The 22,398-nt window shown below is 43.7% G+C and overlaps 1 protein-coding gene across 1 annotated transcript; it reads right to left on the bottom strand.

Moving 5' to 3' along the window:
- Positions 1–1,186: 1,186 nt before the first annotated feature.
- On the bottom strand, positions 1,187–21,613 carry gdi2 (GDP dissociation inhibitor 2). The gene is made up of 10 exons (XM_080022415.1): positions 21,486–21,613; positions 14,749–14,856; positions 11,869–11,968; positions 11,076–11,210; positions 9,227–9,425; positions 7,113–7,244; positions 5,648–5,747; positions 4,833–5,004; positions 3,653–3,852; positions 1,187–2,534 (listed from the first exon to the last, which is right to left on the bottom strand). Exons 1-10 carry the CDS (start codon positions 21,528–21,530, stop codon positions 2,382–2,384), a joined length of 1,344 nt encoding a protein of 447 aa, XP_079878541.1. The 5' UTR covers positions 21,531–21,613; the 3' UTR covers positions 1,187–2,381.
- Positions 21,614–22,398: the final 785 nt, after the last annotated feature.

Below are 22,398 nucleotides of genomic sequence, written 5' to 3'. Positions count from 1 at the left end.
AGCCCAAACGTTGCAAGTTGTCGGTTTATTTTAACAAAATTCCAGGTTAATTCTATTAAATCGGTTTCCCTTTTTTTCTATGTTGTACCCCCACGCTGTGTTATTTTGGAGTTATTTTATTCAAATCTATATTGTTCTATTTACTTACTGCATTACATTTTGGGAATCAGCTAGTTTCAGTTAGTTGGCCAAGTAGAAATTAGGAAGCTGTTGTGTTCAGTCGAGAACATATTGTGCGTGATCTCCGGGTGCGTTGCACTGACATTTCCCTGCACATATGTATGAACGTTTGTACATGTATGTGACGAATAAACCTCTTCAATCTTAATTCTGATTTTAACAACAGAGGATGAACGTATGAAGGCCTGTTCGCATTGTTACATAAATTGTTCATGAGAACTTGTTTAATAAATTTGATTTAAACATCACAAAACATTTAAAACAATCATCTTTTTAAATACTTTGAATAAAATAACTTTATACTTTATATATGCAAACTATTCAATTTAAAATAATGTAAAAGGACTTGAGGAGAGTCAATTAGCTTTTAAAATATATTTATAATGAATAAACTTTGTTTATATATTTTTAAATCCCAGAAGCAGAAGACCAACTTCCGCTTCAGACGTCACGTGGTATCAATACGGGCAGCGCGGGGCATTGTGGGAGTTGTCGTTTTCCGACCGCGGAGGTCAGAGACGAAAGGTTCGACTCCTTTTTGAGATCCGGCTCCTGACGAGTCACTCAGCAAAAATAATAAATAAATAGTAATAAGCGAGTGGTACATTTTTTTCCGACAATTGAATTGAATTCGGTGAAATCCATATATTTTGGGCTCACGCATTTTTTATTCTTTAGACCAATTCTCTCAAATATATGTTGTCAGAGAAAAGCAGAGTGAATCACAAAAGCAATTGAATTCGGTATTTTGTTTTGAAATGTTATGTTAATTAAAGAACAATTTACTTAAATTTTGGTGTTGTCACATCACTGTAACTCGGCCGCATTATCTATTTTATGAGAAATTGAGACAAGCGCGGTGGCCTTTTTTTGGCCTTTGTTGTTACTTTAGTGCTCAGTAATAATTTCCAATTTGTGATTTGATTCACACATTTAGGTTAAAAACAAAAGATAAAATGAATGAGCGGCATTGAATTATTCCCTTTATTTGATGGATTAATAGACCATGCGACCTCAGAGGCTTCCGCGTTTATTTCCTTAACCATGTCGAAAACACACACGGATCCTAAATGAAACACACACACACACACACAAGCTTTTCACAAGTTGTTCTTTTTTTACTGAGCAGTACAGAAATCATGTGACCCCGACATGTCCCCACAAGGTTAAAACACAGGTGACAGGGCGGGGCTCTTGTCAAATCAAACACTGCCGCCGTAGACATTTGGTCCTTCTTAAGTCGATACAGTCGACATTCGCCCCCAAACCATCAAACGCCTTCGATGCCTGGCTCCTTTACCCTTCTTTTTTTTCTTTTTTTAATATTTTCTTTTCGCATAATACAGCAACTAATATTTCTGCTCCGATACAATATATTTACTCAAGCGTCTGCAAACGGGAGCAGCTCGTTGGCCTGCGCGGCTGGACTAGATTCAGCCGCCGAGGCCGAGGTCTCGGGTGAAACGTGGAGACGCTGCCGGGCGGCGAAGGGAAAGTGGCAAAAAAAAATAAAAATAAAATAAATCCCCCCGAAAAACCCGCATTGAAGCCGGAGACGCTCCCGCGGGAACGCCGCTCGAGGCTCGTCAGGTTGGGTTGTTTTTGGGGGGATGAAGGAGCTTTTCGGGTTGTGAACACGTCGGAGAGTCGCCGAGCTCGTTAAGACGACGCTTTACCAAAAATAAAATAAAATGAAAAAGCATGGGGGGTGGGGGGGGGGGCCAAGCCGCTCCTCCTTTACTTTCCCCTAAAAAAAAAAACCTGCAGATAAGACGGAGAACAGGGCGTGGCCATATTTGGTATCTCCCAAACCCCAACACTTCTCCACCGTTTCACCTTTTAAAAAAAGAGTCGAACAGATTGAACTCACGACTGGAATCGTCGTTTCATTTGGCGTCTTTGGACGACGCCCGCCCACTCTGATGAGAGACGGGCGACTGATAACGTGACCTAAAGGGTGGTGTTCTTGTTTCCCGGCCTAATATTTGGGTGCGAGTCTGAAACTACATTACCCCCCCCCACCCCAAGTTTTCTACTTCCCGAAACGGCCCAAAAACCTTCACTGGTATAATCATCTGCCAGCCTTCCTCCCTGCGAGCACATTGTTATTTATTTCCTTTATTATAATTATTATTATTATTATTAATATTTAATTTGTCTAGTTTTCTTATCAGATTTGGGCGGGGCGGCCTCCCCCCTCTTTACTCCGCAGCGTCGCCGAAGATGTCCTTCTTCTTGCGTTCCATCTCAGTAAAGTCAAAGTCCACGCCCGTCATCCTCCTGTAGATGTCCTTGATGTCGTCGCAGGTGGTCTCAAAGTGGGTGGTGGCGTCGTAGGAACGGGAGATGAAGATCTACACGGGAGGAGGAGGAGCAGGATGGGGAGGAGGAGGAGAGGGGGAAGGGGGGACGAGGAGGATGGGAGGAGGGGAGGAGGAGGAGGGGGGGGAGAAGGAGAAGGAGGGTGGGGAGGAGAAGGATGGGAGGAGGAGGAGGAGGATGGAAAGGAGGAGGAGGATGAGGATGGGAAGGAGGAGGATGGGGTGGAAAGGGGGGAGGGGAGACGAGGAGGATGGGAGGAGGGGAGGAGAAGGAGGATGGGAAGGAGGAGGAGGGTGGGGAGGAGGAGGATGGGGTGGAGAGGGGGAAGGGGGGACGAGAAGGATGGGAGGAGGAGGAGAGGGTCAGCACATCAGGGGTCCATACTATGAACATGCTAACTGTGCTAGCTCCAACTCCAACGTCAAAGCTGCACTGACGTGTAGTACACATGTACAATACTGTACACAGTGATCAGTGGGGAAGAAAAACACCCATTTACTCTCATCGTAAAAACCAAATCAAAATGTGTGATTGGAAGTCGCAAAATATTTAAAATCAAAATAAAACATAAAATCCAGAAGGAATAGAAACAAAAATATGTCATGTCTAGTAGCTCCTCACCACGTCTACAGGCCTCAACGCAATGAGTTGCTGCCATGCGACTGGCTGATTAGCTATAACGAGCAAGGTGTACCTAACAAAGTGGCCGGTGAGTGTACAGGAGTACTACTGAGTACTACTGAGTACTACTGAGTACTACTGAGCGCCAAATCCCGCCTCAAATTTGCTTGGAAGCCAGATTTTGGAGGAGCGACGAGGCGAAGGCCACCGACGACAAACACGGCGGAAAAACCCCGGAAGCCCTGCTCCGACCCCACTGGCCCACGGGGCCCCTGGCTCCACCCGGCGAGACGGCCCCCCTTTCAGCCCGGGCGGGTTGGGCCACGTCAGGACGGATGGAGCGCATCATCTGATCCGAGCGCTGCTTTCAGCAAAACAATCAGCTTCAAATGAGCATGTCTGCCCCCAGCTGACCCCGGTGGAAAGGAGCAGGACGCGTCGTCACCACACACACCCCGACCCGACCCCCCCCCCCCCCCCCCCCGCGCGGGCTCTGCCGGGCCCTGCGGCCTCGTCCGTAAAGTCCCACCTGGCTGTCGGTGCCCATGTCGGTGGGGGCGTACTGGTCGCTGACGCTGACAAACTTCTGCTCGACGGGCTCCAGCAGGTCCAGGGCCGGCTTGATCTCCTTCTCCGGGTCGCCCGTCTCCACCGTGGTGCTGACGATGGCCACGTACTTCCCGGCGGCCGCCACGTTGTGCGCGGAGGAGACCATGCACACGTAGATGTCTGCAAACACAAGTTGTTCCACTTAAAAGGAATAGCGGAAAAAATAAAATTAAATCACGACATGTTGCTTCCACGACTCGCGGCCGGTTGGCCGGTCCGGGTCCGGTGCGGGGGGCGCAACGCACAGCCGGCGAGGGGAGAGGCCGCTCGGCCCCCGGGATCGGGTGGAAATTCTCACGAGAATCGTTGCATTTGGTCGCGACGAGTAAAATCGGTCGGATTCAATGCGAGTTACGCCAAAAACCTTTAAATATTTGAACCGACTCCAGACTCCCCAGTCGCTCCCAGGATTGGTTCGCTATGAACAAATCATTTGAGAGTCTTGCGTCACTTTTCAAAGGCCCCGGTGACGAGCGCAGTTTTCAGTGGCTACAGGGTGAGGGCTGCGGCGGGCTTGGGGGCTTGGGGGCTTGGAGGCTTGGAGGCTTGGAGGATTGGGGGCTTTGGGGATTGGGGGATTGGACGATTGGGGGATCGGGTGAATCGGATTTGTCCCTTCACCTTGCTGACTTAATGACACATGAAGTGCGATCCAGAGCGGGCGCCAATGGGAAGCAGAGTTCGGCGTCGCCGCTTTTCTCTCCCCGTCCGGAGAATTAAATCTCCCTAAAAGCCCATTTTTGTCTGTCTGTCTGTCTGTCTGTGTCTGTCTCTCTGTCTGTGTCTGTCCGTCTGTGTGTCTCAGAGCGCATGCCGACACGCCTGTCGCCATTTGATCGTTTCTACTTGCCGATTCGACGCCAGATTTTGCGCCAGGTTGGAAACCCAAAACGATCCTGCCTGGGGCCGCGGAGGGAGGGGGAGGTGGCGGCGCATGGAGAGGCGCATCAACAAATAAAGATTCTTAATTCTTAAAAAAAATAAATAAATCAGGGGGCGCCCACCGTCCCATCCCTCCCGGCGAATATATATCCACATTTCGACACGTCGCCCAACACCTACTCTGCCCACCGGCGCGGTGACTTCCTGCGGGCGCTCACCGTGCTTCCTGTTGACCTGGTTCTGGGGGATGATGATCTGGCAGGAGTTGGCCTCGTTGGTGCTCTTGATGGGGTGGCTCATGATGCAGATGGCCCGGATCACCTGACCCACCTTGGTGGCTCGGTCCGTGATGTAGCTGGGGTCGCAGATCAGCTGCTTGCAGCGGGCGAGCTGGGGGGGGGGGGCAAGACGCTTTTAAAGTCAACGGCTCGTACGCGGAGGAGGTTCAGGATTCAGGAGGTGGACGAGAACGACTAGGGCATATGATATGTATGCCCATATATGATATGCCCATATATGATATGGGCTGGGCGATAATGCCCAGCCCATATCATATATAACACCATGTGTTTATCCCCAGGGCAATAGAAAATGTACTATTGTGTGTATATGTACATGCATATGCATATATATATATATAATATTTATTTTATCCCATTTCTATCGCTGTGCCAAAAATCAGCGGCAGAACTGCTTGAGGGCAATATTTCACTTCATTTGGAGTCACGGTGCTTTCCGCTATTTGCGCGTGGGAGCGAATGTAAAGCGAAAGGCCACGTGGAGGAGCGTGGCCTTTCGGGAAATTACTCACAGGCCAAGCGCCGCCACTCATGGGTTATTACAACATTTGGCGTCGGCTACGACGCCGTGACAACATACGGTCACGGTGCCATCTTGACAAGATGGCCGGAGGCAATCATCCACATCATTCCGCGGCCGAACGACTCCCCCTCGAACTCGCACGATTTCCGCCCTCATTAACTTTTGGGCGAAACGCGGCGACGGGACTCGTCGGGCGACGCTTGGCGCTCACCTCTCCCTCAGACTTGACTCCCACCACCTTCCCGTCCTCCACCACAATCTCCTCGATGGGCTTGTTCAGCATGTAGGTCCCGCCGTAGATGGCGCTCAACCTGAAAAAAAAAACCAAACGAATAAACAAAAAACCCCGGGGCCGTGCGTTCACAACAGTGGCTATCACAGAGAGTCGACATTGTTTCCCCGGCCACCGATACCTCCCTGCTAATCTGCCCGGCAACGGTAAAGTTTCATTCCATAAAAAGGTAGCTCCTCGGTTACTACAACCATTTCCACAGCAACGCACAATGCACCCCTGCTTTAAACAACAGGATGTGTTGACGGCGCCGTCTCATTTGCACGTGAACTTCCCATCACCGTGGCAACCGCTCAGGGACATGGCTTCTTAGGAGTCGGGCTTGGGGTCAAGGTCACGTGAGGTCGAGTCCAAATGGAAAGTCTTGACCCGACGCCATCTTTTAGGGCCCGACCACCACTCCGCTTTTAGTTGCCGACACTGACAAAATGGTTGCTAAAAATGGTTGTTATTGATTATGTTATGAATTATGTTGCTGAAGATGGCCAACAATGGCCGCCCAGATCTTGTGGCCAGGGGAGATTGGGCAACCGTTCTTGTCGAGCCCTCTAGACTTGTACAAGTCACTTTTGTTTGGCCCACTTTTCTCCTCGCCACTGCACAGCATTATAGGATGGATTATCCCAGTAACTGAGGTGCCACCTCTCCTTTAACTTGTAGGTTCACTCTACTTTTGTTTTTTTTCCTTGTTTACTGTTTAAATTTAGGTTTATTTTATTTTGACAATTTATAGATTTCTATTTAATATTCATCATAAGGTTTTTTGTACGAAATCTTTACTGTTCATTGTTTATCATAAGGTTCATTTTTCTGGTTTATTTCCTTGTTAATTGTTTCATTGGTTTATTACACATGGCAACTGTATATCATCAGTGTTTAGATTTATGCACATTGACAATTTTTCCCATTTATTTTTTAAGTCATTTTTAACAGGTTATTTTTAGCTTTGTATTTATTGTGTAAATAAAAGGTAAATTTTTATTTTATCTGACTTTACTTTGCGCATCGTGCTTTCACTGCCGACATTGTTGTTGTGCTGTTTTTTGTTTTTTTCTGGTTCTGTTGACTCACTTTAGTTACAGGTGCCATGGAATCGCTATTCGCCACCTAGTGGTCGTGGCATGGAATGACACATATACAAAGACGTAAACTAGCAACCTTGGCCAGGTCTCCCTTGTAAAAGAGATTTTTGATCTCAATGGGACTTCCTGGTTAAATAAAGGTAAAATAAAACAACAAAAAAAATTCTGACAACGGAGTTCTGGCACATGTTCTCCGGTGGTTCTTACATCTTTTAAAGCATGCACGCCGCCTTGACAAATGACAGTGACCAACGGCTTTTAGGACAGGACCTTCCAGGCCGGGTCCGCGGGGCGGGGCCTACCTTGCGAAGCCCTGGGGCAGCTCCCCCAGGCCATACAGCGGGTACAGGTAGGGACTCTTCCCGTATCTGGCCAGAGACTCGCTGTAGAGCTTTATCCTGTTTATCGTCACCAGGCACGGCTGCTCCAGGTATCTGCGCACGAACAAAAACACACAGGACACCAGTGAAGTTAACAACAAGACCGTTTTGGCAAGCAAACGTTCCAATGTCGTATATATTTTATTACAAGTAAACCTTTTCTGAGCAGGTTTTATGTTAATTTCATACCAATATAAAGCTAGGACTGGGTGATAATATAGTTCCAATGGCGATAGCGCGATACGAGACTGTATATTGTCTGGGATTTTGGTTATGGTAATATGGTGATTTGGTGAAAATGGTGTTCTGAACTTCAGAGACTGTTCTAATCACCACAATATCCACGTCACTCATGATTGTTTCTCTATTTCTGTATGCACTATGGATATTTCTGGTGTGTTAACATCTTATGAAAGCACCAATACTCATCGCCAAATATTGTGCAATGATCGCTATCGAGGTATTCATCAACAAAACGTTTTGATATTCGACCCACCGCTACTTGAAGCAACACTATAACTTTTTTACCGTAAAATAACAGCTTCAAAAACCTTTTGATGTTACACTGAATAATACGCCATAGTATGGCGAATGGCGTCTCTTTCATTCCCACCCCCCCTCCATACGCCTGCTCTTGCACTTTGAAACTTCTGTGCTCTGGTGCCAAACCGCGGGAAAAGTGTCTTACGCTTTACGGCGCTACACGGCGCTGGTAATGATGCTCATACAAAACGTAGTCGCTCCACCTCCCAGACGGTGCGGACGAGTTGCCTCACGCTCATTGCGCCACGGGGGTTTGTTTCACCCTCTGACCCGTGCGTGCGAGCCGATCTGGGGGGCCGAGCACATCTGGTACCTACACCGTGGCAGGGGGGCCCCGTCCCCTCCCCGCACCCTCTCACCCGGAGCCGTGGACTGAGTGCTCGCTGGAGCGACGAGGGCCGTGCAAGCGGCACTGTAACCGAGGTGTAAATTATATCCGTGTTTGTAACATAGACTGTAATTGAAATGTGACCGATTAGGTTCAAATTTCTCTGATAAAATAAATTATTTTCAGACACCGGACCGAGTTTTAGGACAGTGGCATGAAAAGTGCAATTGCACTGAGAAACTGTGGGGGCGCCAAATCTCAAAGTTGCTTTAATACTATCACTGGCACAGATACCATCTGGTTTGTAACAATACAAATTCCCAAAACAAAATCAAACTAATATGCAGACAACTGACTGAGATAAACATGCATTTAGCATCGGTAATTGATTTATTCACTGTGATGTAGGGACTGAAATATTTCATTTCTTTATTGAGACTGAATTTGTTCTGTGAAATGTTTTTAGTGTTTAAAGTCAACATCCAGACACACACAATGTGCAATAATACTGGTATTACACTACATACTGTAATTATCACATAGTAACCACTCATATTTATAATTTATACCCTATATACCCATAACAATAGTGTGTGTGTGTGTATATATATATATATATATATATATATATATATATATATAGATATAGATATCTATCTATATCTATCTATATCTATATCTATATCTATATCTATATATCTATATCTATCTATATATCTATATCTATATATCTATATATCTATATATATATATATATATATATATATATATATCGCATTTTGTATATCTTTGTGTTTAGTATTTTTGGGCTATATGCATGTATTTGACAATTACATTTAAAATGTAGTTTTTAATTCACTTTTTTTTTAAACTATATTTGATTATTATTTTGATTCCCCTTTTTTTTTTACCCCAGACTGTTCAGCTTTTTTTAATGCTAATGTTCTGCAGTGTAACGCACCAGACCCCACCCAACACATTGCGTACATATACCAATTTACCTGGAGGATAAACTGTATGCGATTGCGATTTCTGACCCCGATTTCTAAAATGTCAAAATAAAATACCCATGACAGAGCGGTCGAGTGCACCGCGTCAGTATTGGGTCGTGTGAACGTTGAAGGGGAAACGAAGTGGGACCGTTCCATTTTTTCGGGAAACTCACTCGTCTGTGCGGTAGAGGGCAAGGGAGTGACCCGTGAACTCCATGATGTCGGGGCCCAGGTCAAACTTTTTGAACACCTCCCTCATGGTGGTCTTGTGGGGGTCGACTCCCTCCATGCTCTTGGGGTCGTTCACGTCGAAGGAGGAGACGAAGAGCAGGAACCTCCTGAAGCGACGCTTCTCGAACAGCCCCATAAGACCTGGACGCACAGACACCACAACTGAGATTCCCGCCGATACAGATTTTAAACCCTGAATACAAATATATAAGAAATAGCAAAAATGTAATAACATAAACGGACAAAATCATCTTAATAAGGCAAACTTCCATCGACGTTACATACAGTGCTATGGCAAGCTGCTTTAACATTTAAACCATAGGACAAACTAGTCACTTCTTAAAAGTTACTTATAGTAAGGAGCTGCTATTTTAACAGTTACTAGTCACTATTTTAGTTTTACTAGTAAAAATGTGTTGGTAGTAGTACTTATTTATTAGATACTAGCAACTATTAGAATTTTTACTGGTAACCTTTTAAGATGAGTGTGAGTTGAGTGAATTCTGAGTGAAAGGTGCAATAGACAACTTATTTGCTTTGACTTATTATGAAGTTCATGTTGATTGCACAGTGTTATGCTAGAGAAGGACGACGCCACCGGCGTTAGGATTGGTTCCCTATGAGCCACGTCGCCCCCAGGGAACCTGGCTGCCAGCGGCTACAAATCCCCGGGGGAAATGACAGATTTGCGTCACAGAAGGTGCGCCGACAAATGAGCAAGCATTGGCAGAAATGACAGCCGGTGGAGCAATCTGCTCCAGGCAGACCGTGAGCCCTTGAATGTAAAACGACTCTTCGAAATGGGTTGAGAAGTGTCAACGTTAGTGTTTTTTTTCATCCAGAAAAACCCCCCCCCAAAAAAAACACTGCTTCCCCGTTTACTTGTGTTTCTTTACAGGCCCGTCTCACCCATTCCAATATTGAGGCATCGCAGCAACGGGCTGAAGCGGTCAACGCGGCCTCTATGTATATGTGTCGATGATTCCGCAACCAAAACAAATGGAAAAAAAATCTGTTTTTTTTGTTTTTGGTAGACAGTCACCCCGGTAGCAGGATGACTGTCCCCGCGGGGAGAGAGGGAGCAGCGAGCACTCAGTCCACGGCTCCGGGAAGCGCGACTGTAACCTCGGTGTACGTTATTTTGCGTTTGCAACACAGACTCTGTGACCGATGAGGTTCAAATTTGTCCGGTAAAATAAATTATTTTCAGACACCAGAACGAGTTTTACATTGACATTGTAACAGAAACTGTAGGGGCGCCAAACCCCAAAGGTTACATAGCGCCGCTTTAATACGGAACCCATCTGATCATTAAAATACAAAGAAAATATCATGGCTATATCAATAATAATAATTCGCTCAGGGACGATCGTGATCCTTCTTGGTCTCAATTGATGACCCCAAATCCATAAAAAATTAGTGATTTTTACTTTATTTATTTTTTTATTAAGTGCAATTTTCATGTTAGATTTTTTATTATTTGTATTTTTTCATGAAATTCACACTTTCTTTCATCAGCATATTATTGTCCTGTTTTAAATGTATTTAATTATATTAATTATTTTATAATTCAACTTTGTAAATGCATTTTGCTTTATTTTTTGCTTTTATTGTTATTTTAAGCACTTTGAGTTACATGTTGTATATGAACGGTACTATACAAATAAAGGTTATTTTTATTATTATTATTATTATTATTATTATTATTATTATTATATCACTTTCTCTAGCTGTGGGGCGGTATGGATTCCTGAATACATCAGATTTACGTGTCACCATTGCAACACTCACTAGACGACAGGGCCTCGGTTTCGGTGGAGGGCACTTTATGGACAGTGTTCTTCTTGTACACGTAGCTGCCCTCGATCACCTTGAAGTCCAGGTAGCGAGTGACCTCCGTGATGAGTAGCATGCGCACCAGCTGACCTGCAACGTGTTTCCACACATCCCAACATTTCAATCAGTAAGAAGCCATTCTAGAATCAACTGCTCTAGCCCTAGGAGACACGCGATGGATGGATTGATCAATTGATAGATATCGAAGAATAGACGATAATAATAATAAAACAGTAGAACTAAAATAAACAATATATTAGTAGTAATAAGTAGTTTATGTTGTTTAAATGTGCAAAAATAAAACCTTTTCTCAGACGCTTTTGTCCAAAGCGACTTACAATTATTCATCCACCCATGGACGCAGCCATCAGGGATAATTATGGGTAAAGTGTCTTGCTCAGGGACACTGCAGCATGCTAGCAGGAAGAGCCAGAGATCAAGCCGCCAGCCTTTGGATTGCTAGACAACCCGCTCCACCCCCCGGGCTACTGCCCCTGTGGTCAGAAGCGTCTGATCGGTGATGATGTGAATCGTGTCAAAGGACGTAAAAGGTTTTTTCCTCATCATTCTCTAAAGCAGCACATGAACCTAAACTCTGTTCTTCAAACTTAAAAAAAAATACATTTGTACAAATAAAAACAGGTGTAATTCAGGATCCGGTAACTGAAGTCATGGTATCAGTATCAAATTGTATGAATGAATGAACGAACGAACAAATGGATGGATGAACAAATGGATGGATGAATACCGTTGGCCATGAGGAACTTGGGGATGAGGTCGACGTTCCAGTCACGGCCCTTCCCCATGGACTCAGGAGGGTTTCCAGGGAGGTTGAAGCGCTTGTAGAGCTGCAGACAGTCAACACAGTTACAAAAAAAATGACTCTTCAATGGCATTTAATGATCAGTGTCCATAGAAACAAGTCATCCATGAAGATTCATTCAAGGAATATTGAAAACAACAACATCAAAGTCGAGCACTGTGATGGAAGTGTCTTCTTTGAAAAGACGCTAATCCAAAGCCTCGACTTTCCCTGTATGGAACTGAACAGGAGCAAAGCAGACGTGGATGCTTGCACCAGGGGTAGGACCATAATCAATATAACTATCTATCTAAATTGAAAATACATTGCTGCATGGGATAACAAGGTTTATATCAACAGAGATTATACTTAGAGGCGTATAATGCAATGCCGCAAAGATGTTTGTACGACACTTGTGAGTAAAACGTAAACCACCTTCATACAGCTCCTGATTGGAACGGTTGAAAAAGTACGTTTAAAACAAATAATGGTGAGATACTTGTATTTTTTTTTTTATCCCAGACATTGTAAGAAGCTTTTACTTCATTTTACCTGATTGTACAGTGCTTTGAGTTCTGAGAAAAGCACTTCAAAAATAAAATGCATTATTATTATTATTTGTATATTTTATTTTTTTATTGTTATTAATTTAAAGGTTAATAATTATCAAGAGAATATGGGACACGGCGATCATAGTTTTTCCCGTAGAGGAAAACACATACTGTACACCTACGTGTGGCCAAGCTCCCAAACTGACTTTGGGGGAAAAGAAGCGCCGAAAAGAGGCTCCAGTCCAAAAGTTAGCCCCTTTATTGGGGCTGAGTCATGTGCCTTGGGTTCATTCAGCGGCTGTTTCCAGCTCAAAGACAAACTGTGACTTGTCCTCCGCTGCTCTGAAATGCTTCACCATCTTAAAAGCAATGCAGATAAGTTCACTATGGGGCACAATCCGACCCAGTGATGAGTCAACCCCCGCCTCTTTTAGGACTAGTTTGCGGCTCTTCAAAGTGCTATTTAAAATGAATTAAAAATTTCCTAAAAGAGTATTTCAATCACTATGGGGCACAATCCGACCCAGTGATGAGTCAACCCCCGCCTCTTTTAGGACTAGTTTGCGGCTCTTCAAAGTGCTATTTAAAATGAATTAAAAATTTCCTAAAAGAGTATTTCAATCAATTTAGTCGGAGACATTGTCTGCAGCATTCCAAACTGGATTCCCCATCAGACGCATCAACCTATGACGGCTTGGAGAGAGAGAGAGAGAGAGAGAGAGAGATCCGTTTCCTGGGAGTGATCAATAATGTGTTAACTGAGTGATCAACGGCTGATCACCTTGTTTCCACTAATTCTACTATTAATTATTTGTATTTAATTATATTATTACCGCATATAAGTGACAACCTGGAGCCTCAGCTTGTCACCGGACCAACCGTGCCACACGAAACCACCGTGTCCTCCATCGGCTTCCACGCTACAAGCACCAAAACAGCCTCCATGCAATGAATGAATAGAGGAAACAACTTTTATTTCAATCCACGCTTTTTTTTTTTAAGCCATTTAACTTCATTTGAGCGCGATATTCCAGAGAACACGGCATCTTCCGTTGCAGCGCAAAACCCCGGTTTTTCTGTCCCTCGTCTACCCCTATAATTTGTGTACAATAATACATAATGTTTGTGGTTGCAATGGTAATAAAACACATGGTAACAATAATATGATAATATTAAACTGCAATTATTGCATACATCATGCTTTTAGTTCCTTAATAACATATTACTACTAGCCTTATTTAAAAATGCATAATTGTTTGATGGGAGGATTGGGATGGAAAAAAAAAATTAAAAACGCATACTAAATCAAAATCACAATATTCGCGAAAACACAATTCAATAATTTTCCCAAATTGTTCAGCCCTTCTTATAAGTTTGGCTTTTGTGAGGTCTGAATGATCTTTTCTACAGCTGAAGGGCTTTTTTCCACCGTAGCGAGGGCAGAGCTTTGAAGGAAAACTCGCCAATTTTGTGTTTGTTTGCACAACCACCAGAATGTGACTTTTGATTATACAGAAAAACGACTGTCAAATATTTGGTTTATAGGCTTATTGTCAGCATTTTGTATACTGTTTAAGGCTTATTATATTTAATGACAGGTTTATTGTACATCATCATTTCTGTCTTACGTTCATCTGTATGTGTCACTCATTATTTTATAAGTTACTGTATAGCACATTTTATTTTTATATTTATGTATTATCTTTTATATTTCAGGTCTTTTATAATGTTATTTTATTTAGGGTTAGGGTTTTTTCTGCAATTGTTATGTTATATTTGTTGTTTATAATTAGGTTTAGTGTATATTGCCATATTCTATTGTGTACAGTTAACTGTTAGGTTTATTCTATATTTTCCAATGTTTCCAAATTCTTTTTCATATTTTTATTTTATTGCTTGATTATTATTTTGCTTCGGGCATGATGTGAGCTGTGGAGACTGACACTTCCCTGCAGGGATTAATAAAATATATATGCAATATATATATGCATCCATCTATCTATCAAGCTTTTTTTATATTTATCCATATAAAAACTGAACTTGAAAGTATTTTACGTTAGAATTGATTTGACTGTTGATGCCTGTATTAGTAACCATTATTTTATGAGTGGTTTACAGGTTAGAGATGAACTTAAAATACATTGCATAAACTGATATAGAAAGGCAACCAACACATTTTACAACAATTATTGGATTTCCTAACAAGGACAAAGACGTACATTCATCCACACATCCTAATGTAAGATGGAGCTGGGGGGGTCAGAGGTCAACTTACGTCGTCCAGAGGGGTGATGGAGGCGCTCTCGGCTCCGTAGTAGGAGTTCCTGTCCATGTGCAGAACCTTCTTCCCCTTCACAGACATGATGCCAGACAGAATGCATTCCTATTGGAGATTGGACACAGAACAGAGTTAGCATCATGTGGCTAATGCCAGGATCAGAGAGCCAAGCCAATACACGGCACGTGATTATCAGAGGATATCCCCCAATATACATTCAGATCTGATACACGGAACTATTTCAAATATGATATTGGATGGAAGACATGTTTTTTCTTTGACATAGTGGAGCACGCTAGATGTCTGTGGTTGAGGAAAATGGATGACATTGTCAATTTTGGTTGAAAATTAACTACTGGTCTGTCTCGAGTTGCAGGTAGACCTTGTAGTTTCCCCCTCCACGTAGGGAAGGGGAAGTTTAGTTTGTACTGTACCACATGGTTTGTACTGTACCACTCAGTTTGTACTGTACTACTTAGTTTGTACCATTTAGTTTGTACCACTCCGTTTATACCGTACCACTCTGTTTGTTCTGCAACTAAACATATTAAGAAGGGTTAGTGGAAAAAAGCCTTTCAACATTGCTATTAAAGTGTCTTGATATAAGCAGTACTGCTATAGCATAGGTAAAATAGAAACAATATTTTGATTGGATAATGTTGATTTTAAGCATTGATGACAAATCGAAAGTGACATCACAATTCCAAATATATCACTTTTTTTCAAATGATACAAAAGAAACTAAATTAATCTTCTTTTGATAATTTACATATTGAAGAAAGTTTTGCCCATTCTGCCGCAAACAAGGAATTGTACAGTTCCACACAGCTTAATAGAAAAAGCCAAAACGGCCTTAAATAGTGCTGCCTGAAAGGGCAAAGCTATAAAAGAAAGTTTTACAGACTGAGATCAGCCCGGTCCACGCCCACTGCGCATCACACCACATTCACGGTGTTGGGGGAGGATTACAACTCCGACAGGACTATGGGCGTCAGAGACGGCACCACCTGGTACTGGACGTGCAATATTTTCTTCAAATATCAAATATATAAAAAATAAAAATAAAAAAAAATAAATAAAAAAAACATTAACTGCACATTGACTCAAATTGTATTTGCCCAAATATAACAGAGAAAACATTATATAATAGATTAGTCTGAAATATGTTTGTATAGCCCCTTTCCCACATGGAATCCATAACATCGCTGGATAAATGAAAATATCCGGCAAACACAGGAGGTATTTATTCCCACATGGCGACCTTTATGGAAAAGTTTAATATGGAGACTGTTCCCACGTAGATGACTGTGACGATACATAACAGGAGAGGTGTCTAATATCATGCCAGACTTGGCAACAGAATCGGTTTGGTTTTTAGACCAGCGCTTCGCTGGACCATCTCCCCGCCCCACGGAGGCGCTCTCTGCCTCCGGAGAAGGAAGGTTCTCCATCCGTTCTACCTCTACCGGACTCGCCATTTTCCACAATGTTTTTTATTTTCTTTTTATATATTTGTATGAAATAAATATAGGTTAAAAAAATTCACAGTTTGTGCTCCATTTGGATTCGGCTCCACCCCTACTTTATGGCAATGTTACTGCTTCCATTCCCACACACATTCACAGCCATACCGGCAATTTCCCTGAAATTATACTAGGTCGAGAGTTGTGAAATTTACGGAAGGACTTTAACAGAACATTGACACCGGATCCCTTTCCCACATGACGCCAATATGGAACATTGCCGGTAGATTTACATCATTCAGAGAGGGTGCAAAAAGGGGCTTCTATGTACAGGCCTTTGTTTGATAAACGATGGTGCTTTCTGTCAGACAGATCCTTAAAAGCCATTATTGGACTTTACTATTTTGGCACAGCCCAAGTCCTGGGAGTAGTAAAAATGGCAAACGTGCATGTTTAACAGGGGTCTGGAATGTCCACTGACCAAAGGCCTTAATACGATTACAGCCGTGGGTTTGAAGAGGCAGCAGAACGCATCATGTGATCGGGTGGACTTTATTCCGCAGCATTCTGCCAGTACTCAACAACCGTTCCCTGGTGCTTTTGTCCGGCCATCTGGTTCGCAAGGCAAAGTGACAAAATGTCTCTTATTCAGCTTTCACATCTGATAGTGGTAGAACATTGGGCATCACCAGCAAATAGTCTAAATCTTCCTTTCCAGAATGCGTCGGCCTTGCGGTGACTCACGGTAGAGATGTGAAACGACAAAAGGGTCAAATGTTTCCAAACTGGGTATCAGATGTCAGTGACTTCAAAATATCTTGACACACTTTTGCGTTCAGTAACTTCTTGCCGATGGAATGCGAGGACCGCGTGGGAGACTCGGTCCTCACATTCCATCCAGAGGCTCAATTTGTCCCCACAAAGCACCAAGTCATCACTTGGCTCTCAGAAGGAGCGCCCTTGCCGCCCTCGCTGGCTGACACATTCGTCCTAGTTTGATTGGGTGTCGCCCAAACCAGTCAACTTGATAGAGTCAAACCTGGAAACAACTGAACAGGGTTCATACAGGTGCGAAAAAGAGAAATGACAGGAATTCTTCATGATTTTCTTAGCGATGACTGTCTAGAGGATGTGTAATTGAATTGCATTAACAATGTTGAGTGCCGTTGAGTGAAGTAGTTCCAGTAAATCGAAGCAAAATCCTCGTGTTTTCCAGTCATTTATTCAAATTTAACTTCATTTCTCCCCTTGAAAATTCCACAATAAGTATATTTAAAAATGTCAAGACTTTGGATGAACCTGACTAAAGAGCCACTTAGCCACTGGTAAACTGAGTCCAGTAAGGATAACACCAGACTGATTCAACTCAACTAGAATCTTTGGCACCAAAGTGGAAAGAGCAGCCGCCTTTCTCTCTGAATTTAAAGAAACCTTAAAGGGGCGGTTCACAGGGAGTGCCTTTTGAGCACGCAAAACCATGGTCTTCAATGTAGTCGGAACGTGCGAGTGACGCAAACGCGATCGAACGCACCCCCCCCCCCCCAAATAAAAATATATCAACTTATTGAAAAGCCACAAGTGCACCGTGAAAGGAAAAAAAACAATCAGCCACAGCTTCCGTCACAACATCCTGGTCGTGCAATCGACAGTCCCCATTGTCAATATGGAGCAGAGGCTTGGATACTGGCGCTGTAGGTTGATCCTGTGTGTTAAGAGTCTTGGATAAAGCCACTGTCTAGAGGGACAAATGACTACAAGGCAGCCTCCAGGGAAACACTGAGGGCGTAACGTCCCATGGCGTCCCCCTCTGACGGGCATGTGACTGGAGCCATCGCGCTTCACCCCCGCCACGGAGCTCCAGGCAGCACAATCATCAGTATCTGAGCGAAAAACTAGCTGACGGGCTGGGAACGGGGAGACGGACCGATTCAGCGAGCGTATGGCCGGGCAAAAAATTAAGCCAATAAAGCGCATAGTCCATGCTGCGGAAGCAATTTCCAGCTCAATCTTTAACACTTTAGGCCTATAAAAAATATTTTAAAGAAAGGAGGTGGGTGTATGGAGAGAGAGAGAGAGAGAGAGAAAAGCTGTGTGATGTGGAAGACCCTATTAGTTTTCTCCTTTTTAGTTCCCGGACCCTTCTGTTGATGTAACCCTAATAGAGGATGCGCAGAGCCAACGCTCCAAAGGAACACAAGGTACGCAAAGAGGCAGCCATCTTGACGATGCCTACACGTAGTTAGAAGCAAGTATATTAAGGGCTTTCAACTCCAGGCCACAAACGAATCACTGTGTAGTTGCACTTCTCACAACAGTAGTAATTGCAGTCTAAACAAGCGGAAACAAACTCCTCAGGGTGTCAGAGACGACTTCCGTTGAAACTAAATCGAACAACATCTGTGATTCCAGCGAATTCCTCAGATAAGTTGGTCGTGGCATGGTCGAGTGGCGTTTGCAGGAGTTAAGCACGAACTGTACTTTCAGTTCCTCAGTGTGGTACAACCACACCCATCTAGAAGCAAGTACAGTACAGTACAGTACACACACACACACACACACACACACACACACACACACACACACACACACACACACACACACACACACACACACACACACACACACACACACACACACACACACACACACACACACACACACACTCTTTCTGCTGAGCTGCCAAACCCCGTGCCAAGCAGCCGCACACCGGCCTAAACCCTTTCGACGGTCGCTTCCTGTTGTGCTGGAAAGATTCTGTTTGAGAATCCAGCGCTGAGCTTTCAAATCGTTCGACAAAATCGACCCGTGCCGACCTACCAGTGACAGTGATCAACAGATTAGAACAACAGGAAAGTTTGCCTTAAAATTTAAACTTACTTCTTCCCCAGAGTTTCCATACCAACTTGCAACGTTATTGTTTGAGGAACAAAAACATTACATTTAATTAATTCAACCAATTAAACTCAAACTAATGTGAAATCCAAGTCAGAAATGTCAAACAATACAAAAAGCACTTTTCATTCCTGTCCAGCTGTCGCCAACTTTCTAACCGAGCACTCGCAGCTTCCAGCAGATGTGGTCGCTCAGGATGGCAAGCCCTTTTAAAATGGAATCCATAGGACGAGCTAGTCACTTCCTACAAGATACTAGTACTTCTATTTCAGTCACTAGTTGCTATTCCAACACTTACTAGTAACTATTTTAGTTGTACTAGTCAAGATATATAAGACACTTATTTACTTATTTATTACATACTAGTAACTGTTCAAATTGTTACTAGTAACTACTGCAATGTTTCTAGTAAATATTTGGACATTATGTCATGGGGCTCAGTGTTTCAGATGCTAAATATTTGCCTCTGACTAGTATCGATGCCATTGTTACGAGTATCTATTTCAATGTTACCAGTTTCTAAAAAAAATGTTAATTATTCATTAGTGACTATGGCTTTTTCCCGTTGTTACGGGCAACATTTTTATTTTTACTTGTAACATTTTAAATTCAATTATCAACAACATCTTTTCTCTCGTAATTTCTCATGATGAGTAAAAATTACATTGTTACTGGTAAAACTACATTTTTTTACCAGTAATAAGAGGAAAAGGCAATAGTCACTAATGAATAAGTAGTAGTGCCCAATTAATAGTAACAATGGGAAAAGATACTTATAACAATGGGAATAGATACTAGTAACAATGGGATCAGATACTAGTAACAATGGGAATAGATACTAGTAACAATGGGATCAGATACTAGTAACAATGGGAATAGATACTAGTAAGAATGGGAATGTAAACTAATAACAATGGGAATAGATACTAGTAACAACAGGATCAGATACTAGTAACAATGGGAATAGATGCTTATAACAATGGGAACAGATACTAGTAAGAATGGGAATGGACACTGGTAACAATGGGAATAGATACTAGTTACAATTGGAATAGATACTATTTGGAGGAAAATATTTAACATCTGAAACATGGAGCCCCATAGGATTCAATGACAGAATTGTCCAAATTGTTCCTAGAAACATTGCAGTAGTTACTAGTAACAATAAAAAAAATAGTTACTAGTATCAAATAAATAAGTAATAGTAGCTGACACATCTTGACTAGATAAACTACATCTACTACTACTAAAATAGCTACAAGTGTTGGCATAGCAACTAGTAACTGAAATATAAGCACTAGTCACTTGACTAGTTCCAGGTATCTTACGACTCCAACAGCTTTTCGCCCTGAACACCTGCTTTTAAACATCAAATAGTGAGAAGCTTTGTGTTATCATCATCATCATCATCATCATGACAGCAGACATTGCAGTGTATCTGGGTGGTACAGAACTTGTTGAGACATCCCAGTGTCTGAGGTTATCTGTGTTCATCTGTGTGTGCGTGTGTGTGTGTGTGTGTTCAATGACATTCTTCCGTCCCCATGTCCGTACACATCCCAAACCAGATCCCTCCACCGTCTCCCCGGCAGACTGAACGCGGTGCAGTCGATACGGGTTCGGGTGCTTTTTTAGGGAAAACTGATGGAATCCACGTTGACAACTGGACCTCGTACCCAGCGTCTGTACCGACGGCGCTGCGCCAACCCCGACCCGAGACACGTTCATTGTCCGTGGCAACGTCCTCAAATAAGCGGGTTGTGGTTCCGGAGCAGGGAAAAGACCGTATCGCGCCAGAATGAACCACACCGAACTGTGTCGACACGGGTGGAGGCTCCGCTGCAACACTGCTCTCCGCCTGTTGACGCGCCACGACGGGTGGCTGCAGCCAGCCCACCGGCGGCGAGGCGCAGGGCCGTGACCGCCAGACTAACCGGCCAGCACGGGGCGGGCGGGGCGCAGGAGAGGGCGAAAGACGAGCCGGGCGCCGCCGCTCCGCCGCGGTGCGGGACACGCAGCCGCTCGGCGATTAGCGCGGGCTTAGCAGCGGCTCAGCCGGCGAGCTAATCGCCAAGCCGGGGACGGTCGCCGGAGTCCGCTCGCCTCCCGGGGGTTTTGGAAAATGAAATCGTTTCCGGGCGCCGCGTAAAAGTCACCAAACCCGGATATCGACCGCAGCGGGGCGGATAAACGCGAGACGAAAGCCGCTTAGCAGGCTACGCTAACGTCGGTGCTAATGCTAACTAGTGAGTAATTAGGCCTGGTTAGCGCTGATGCTAATGCTAATTGGTAATTGGGCCCAGTTAGCGCCGAGCAGCTACAACCAAGAACAGTTTACTGGCCCGACTAGTGAACACAGAGACACCCGGCCGCCCTCACCGTCAGCCCGGTGCCCAGGACGATAACGTCGTATTCTTCATTCATCTTTTTTCCGTTTCGCTGAGACTTCGCTCTTGTGCTGGACGGTGTCGGCCCGAGGAGCAAAATGGAGAACCGCACGCAGCGCTGGGAGTGACACGGCGCTGCGGCGCGACGCGCGGCGCCGCCCGCCGGGGCGGAGCCTGGCGGCGGCCCGGGCCCCCCTGGGCGGCGGCGGGGCTCTGCTTCTGAAAATGTATCGAAACCCGCCGGGGAAGAAAGTACCAACAAACAAACTCACAGATAAAAACATGAATATTGGAAATTGAATCTTGTGTTGCAAGATCTAAATTGGCAGTCTGCACGAATCCAGCAGTTCCAGTTCCATCAGAACAATCTCAAGTTTCACACTCAAGGTGAAATTTCAGAAACTATTAGTAGATAACACAGTAATAATAATAATAACGTCATATAATAATAATAATAATAATAATAACGTCATATAATAATAATAATAATAATAATAACGTCATATAATAATAATAATAATAACGTCATATAATAATAATAATAATAACGTCATATAATAATAATAATAATAATAAATATAGCTGCAGGCAGCAATAAGCGGGGTCCAGGGTAGTTGGCCTTTCGTTAAAGTTCAATGCTGGGGTGTGTTTTGTGACTGCAGAAGTTGGTTCCCCCCCCCTGGTTACAGTGTTATTCCATGATGGGACGGTGTTTGCGGCTGTTGGTGGCAACTAACGACGGTTATCATTCTGACGTGGGGCTGCAAGATTACGGCTGAAATGATAATCACCATTGTTTTAGTCAACATTGTGATCACCATTATTTATCACGGTATCTATTTTGGTTCCGGCAACCCCAAGGATTTCCATACAAATTGACATTTTCATTAAACACTAACAAATTA

Source organism: Zeus faber, assembly GCF_960531495.2.
Source record: "Zeus faber genome assembly, chromosome: 21".
Lineage (NCBI taxonomy): Eukaryota > Metazoa > Chordata > Actinopteri > Zeiformes > Zeidae > Zeus > Zeus faber.
This window is presented reverse-complemented; position numbering and strand designations above follow the sequence as displayed.

Excerpts from the sequence above, each read along its gene's own strand:
- gdi2 (XM_080022415.1), bottom strand. The coding sequence starts at position 21,530 with ATGAATGAAGAATACGACGTTATCGTCCTGGGCACCGGGCTGACG. Across the intron at positions 14,857-21,485 it reads TCCTGGGCACCGGGCTGACG|GAATGCATTCTGTCTGGCAT; the intron begins GTGAGGGCGGCC and ends AATCTCCAATAG. Across the intron at positions 5,005-5,647 it reads GAGTCAAGTCTGAGGGAGAG|CTCGCCCGCTGCAAGCAGCT; the intron begins GTGAGCGCCAAG and ends CCCCCCCCCCAG.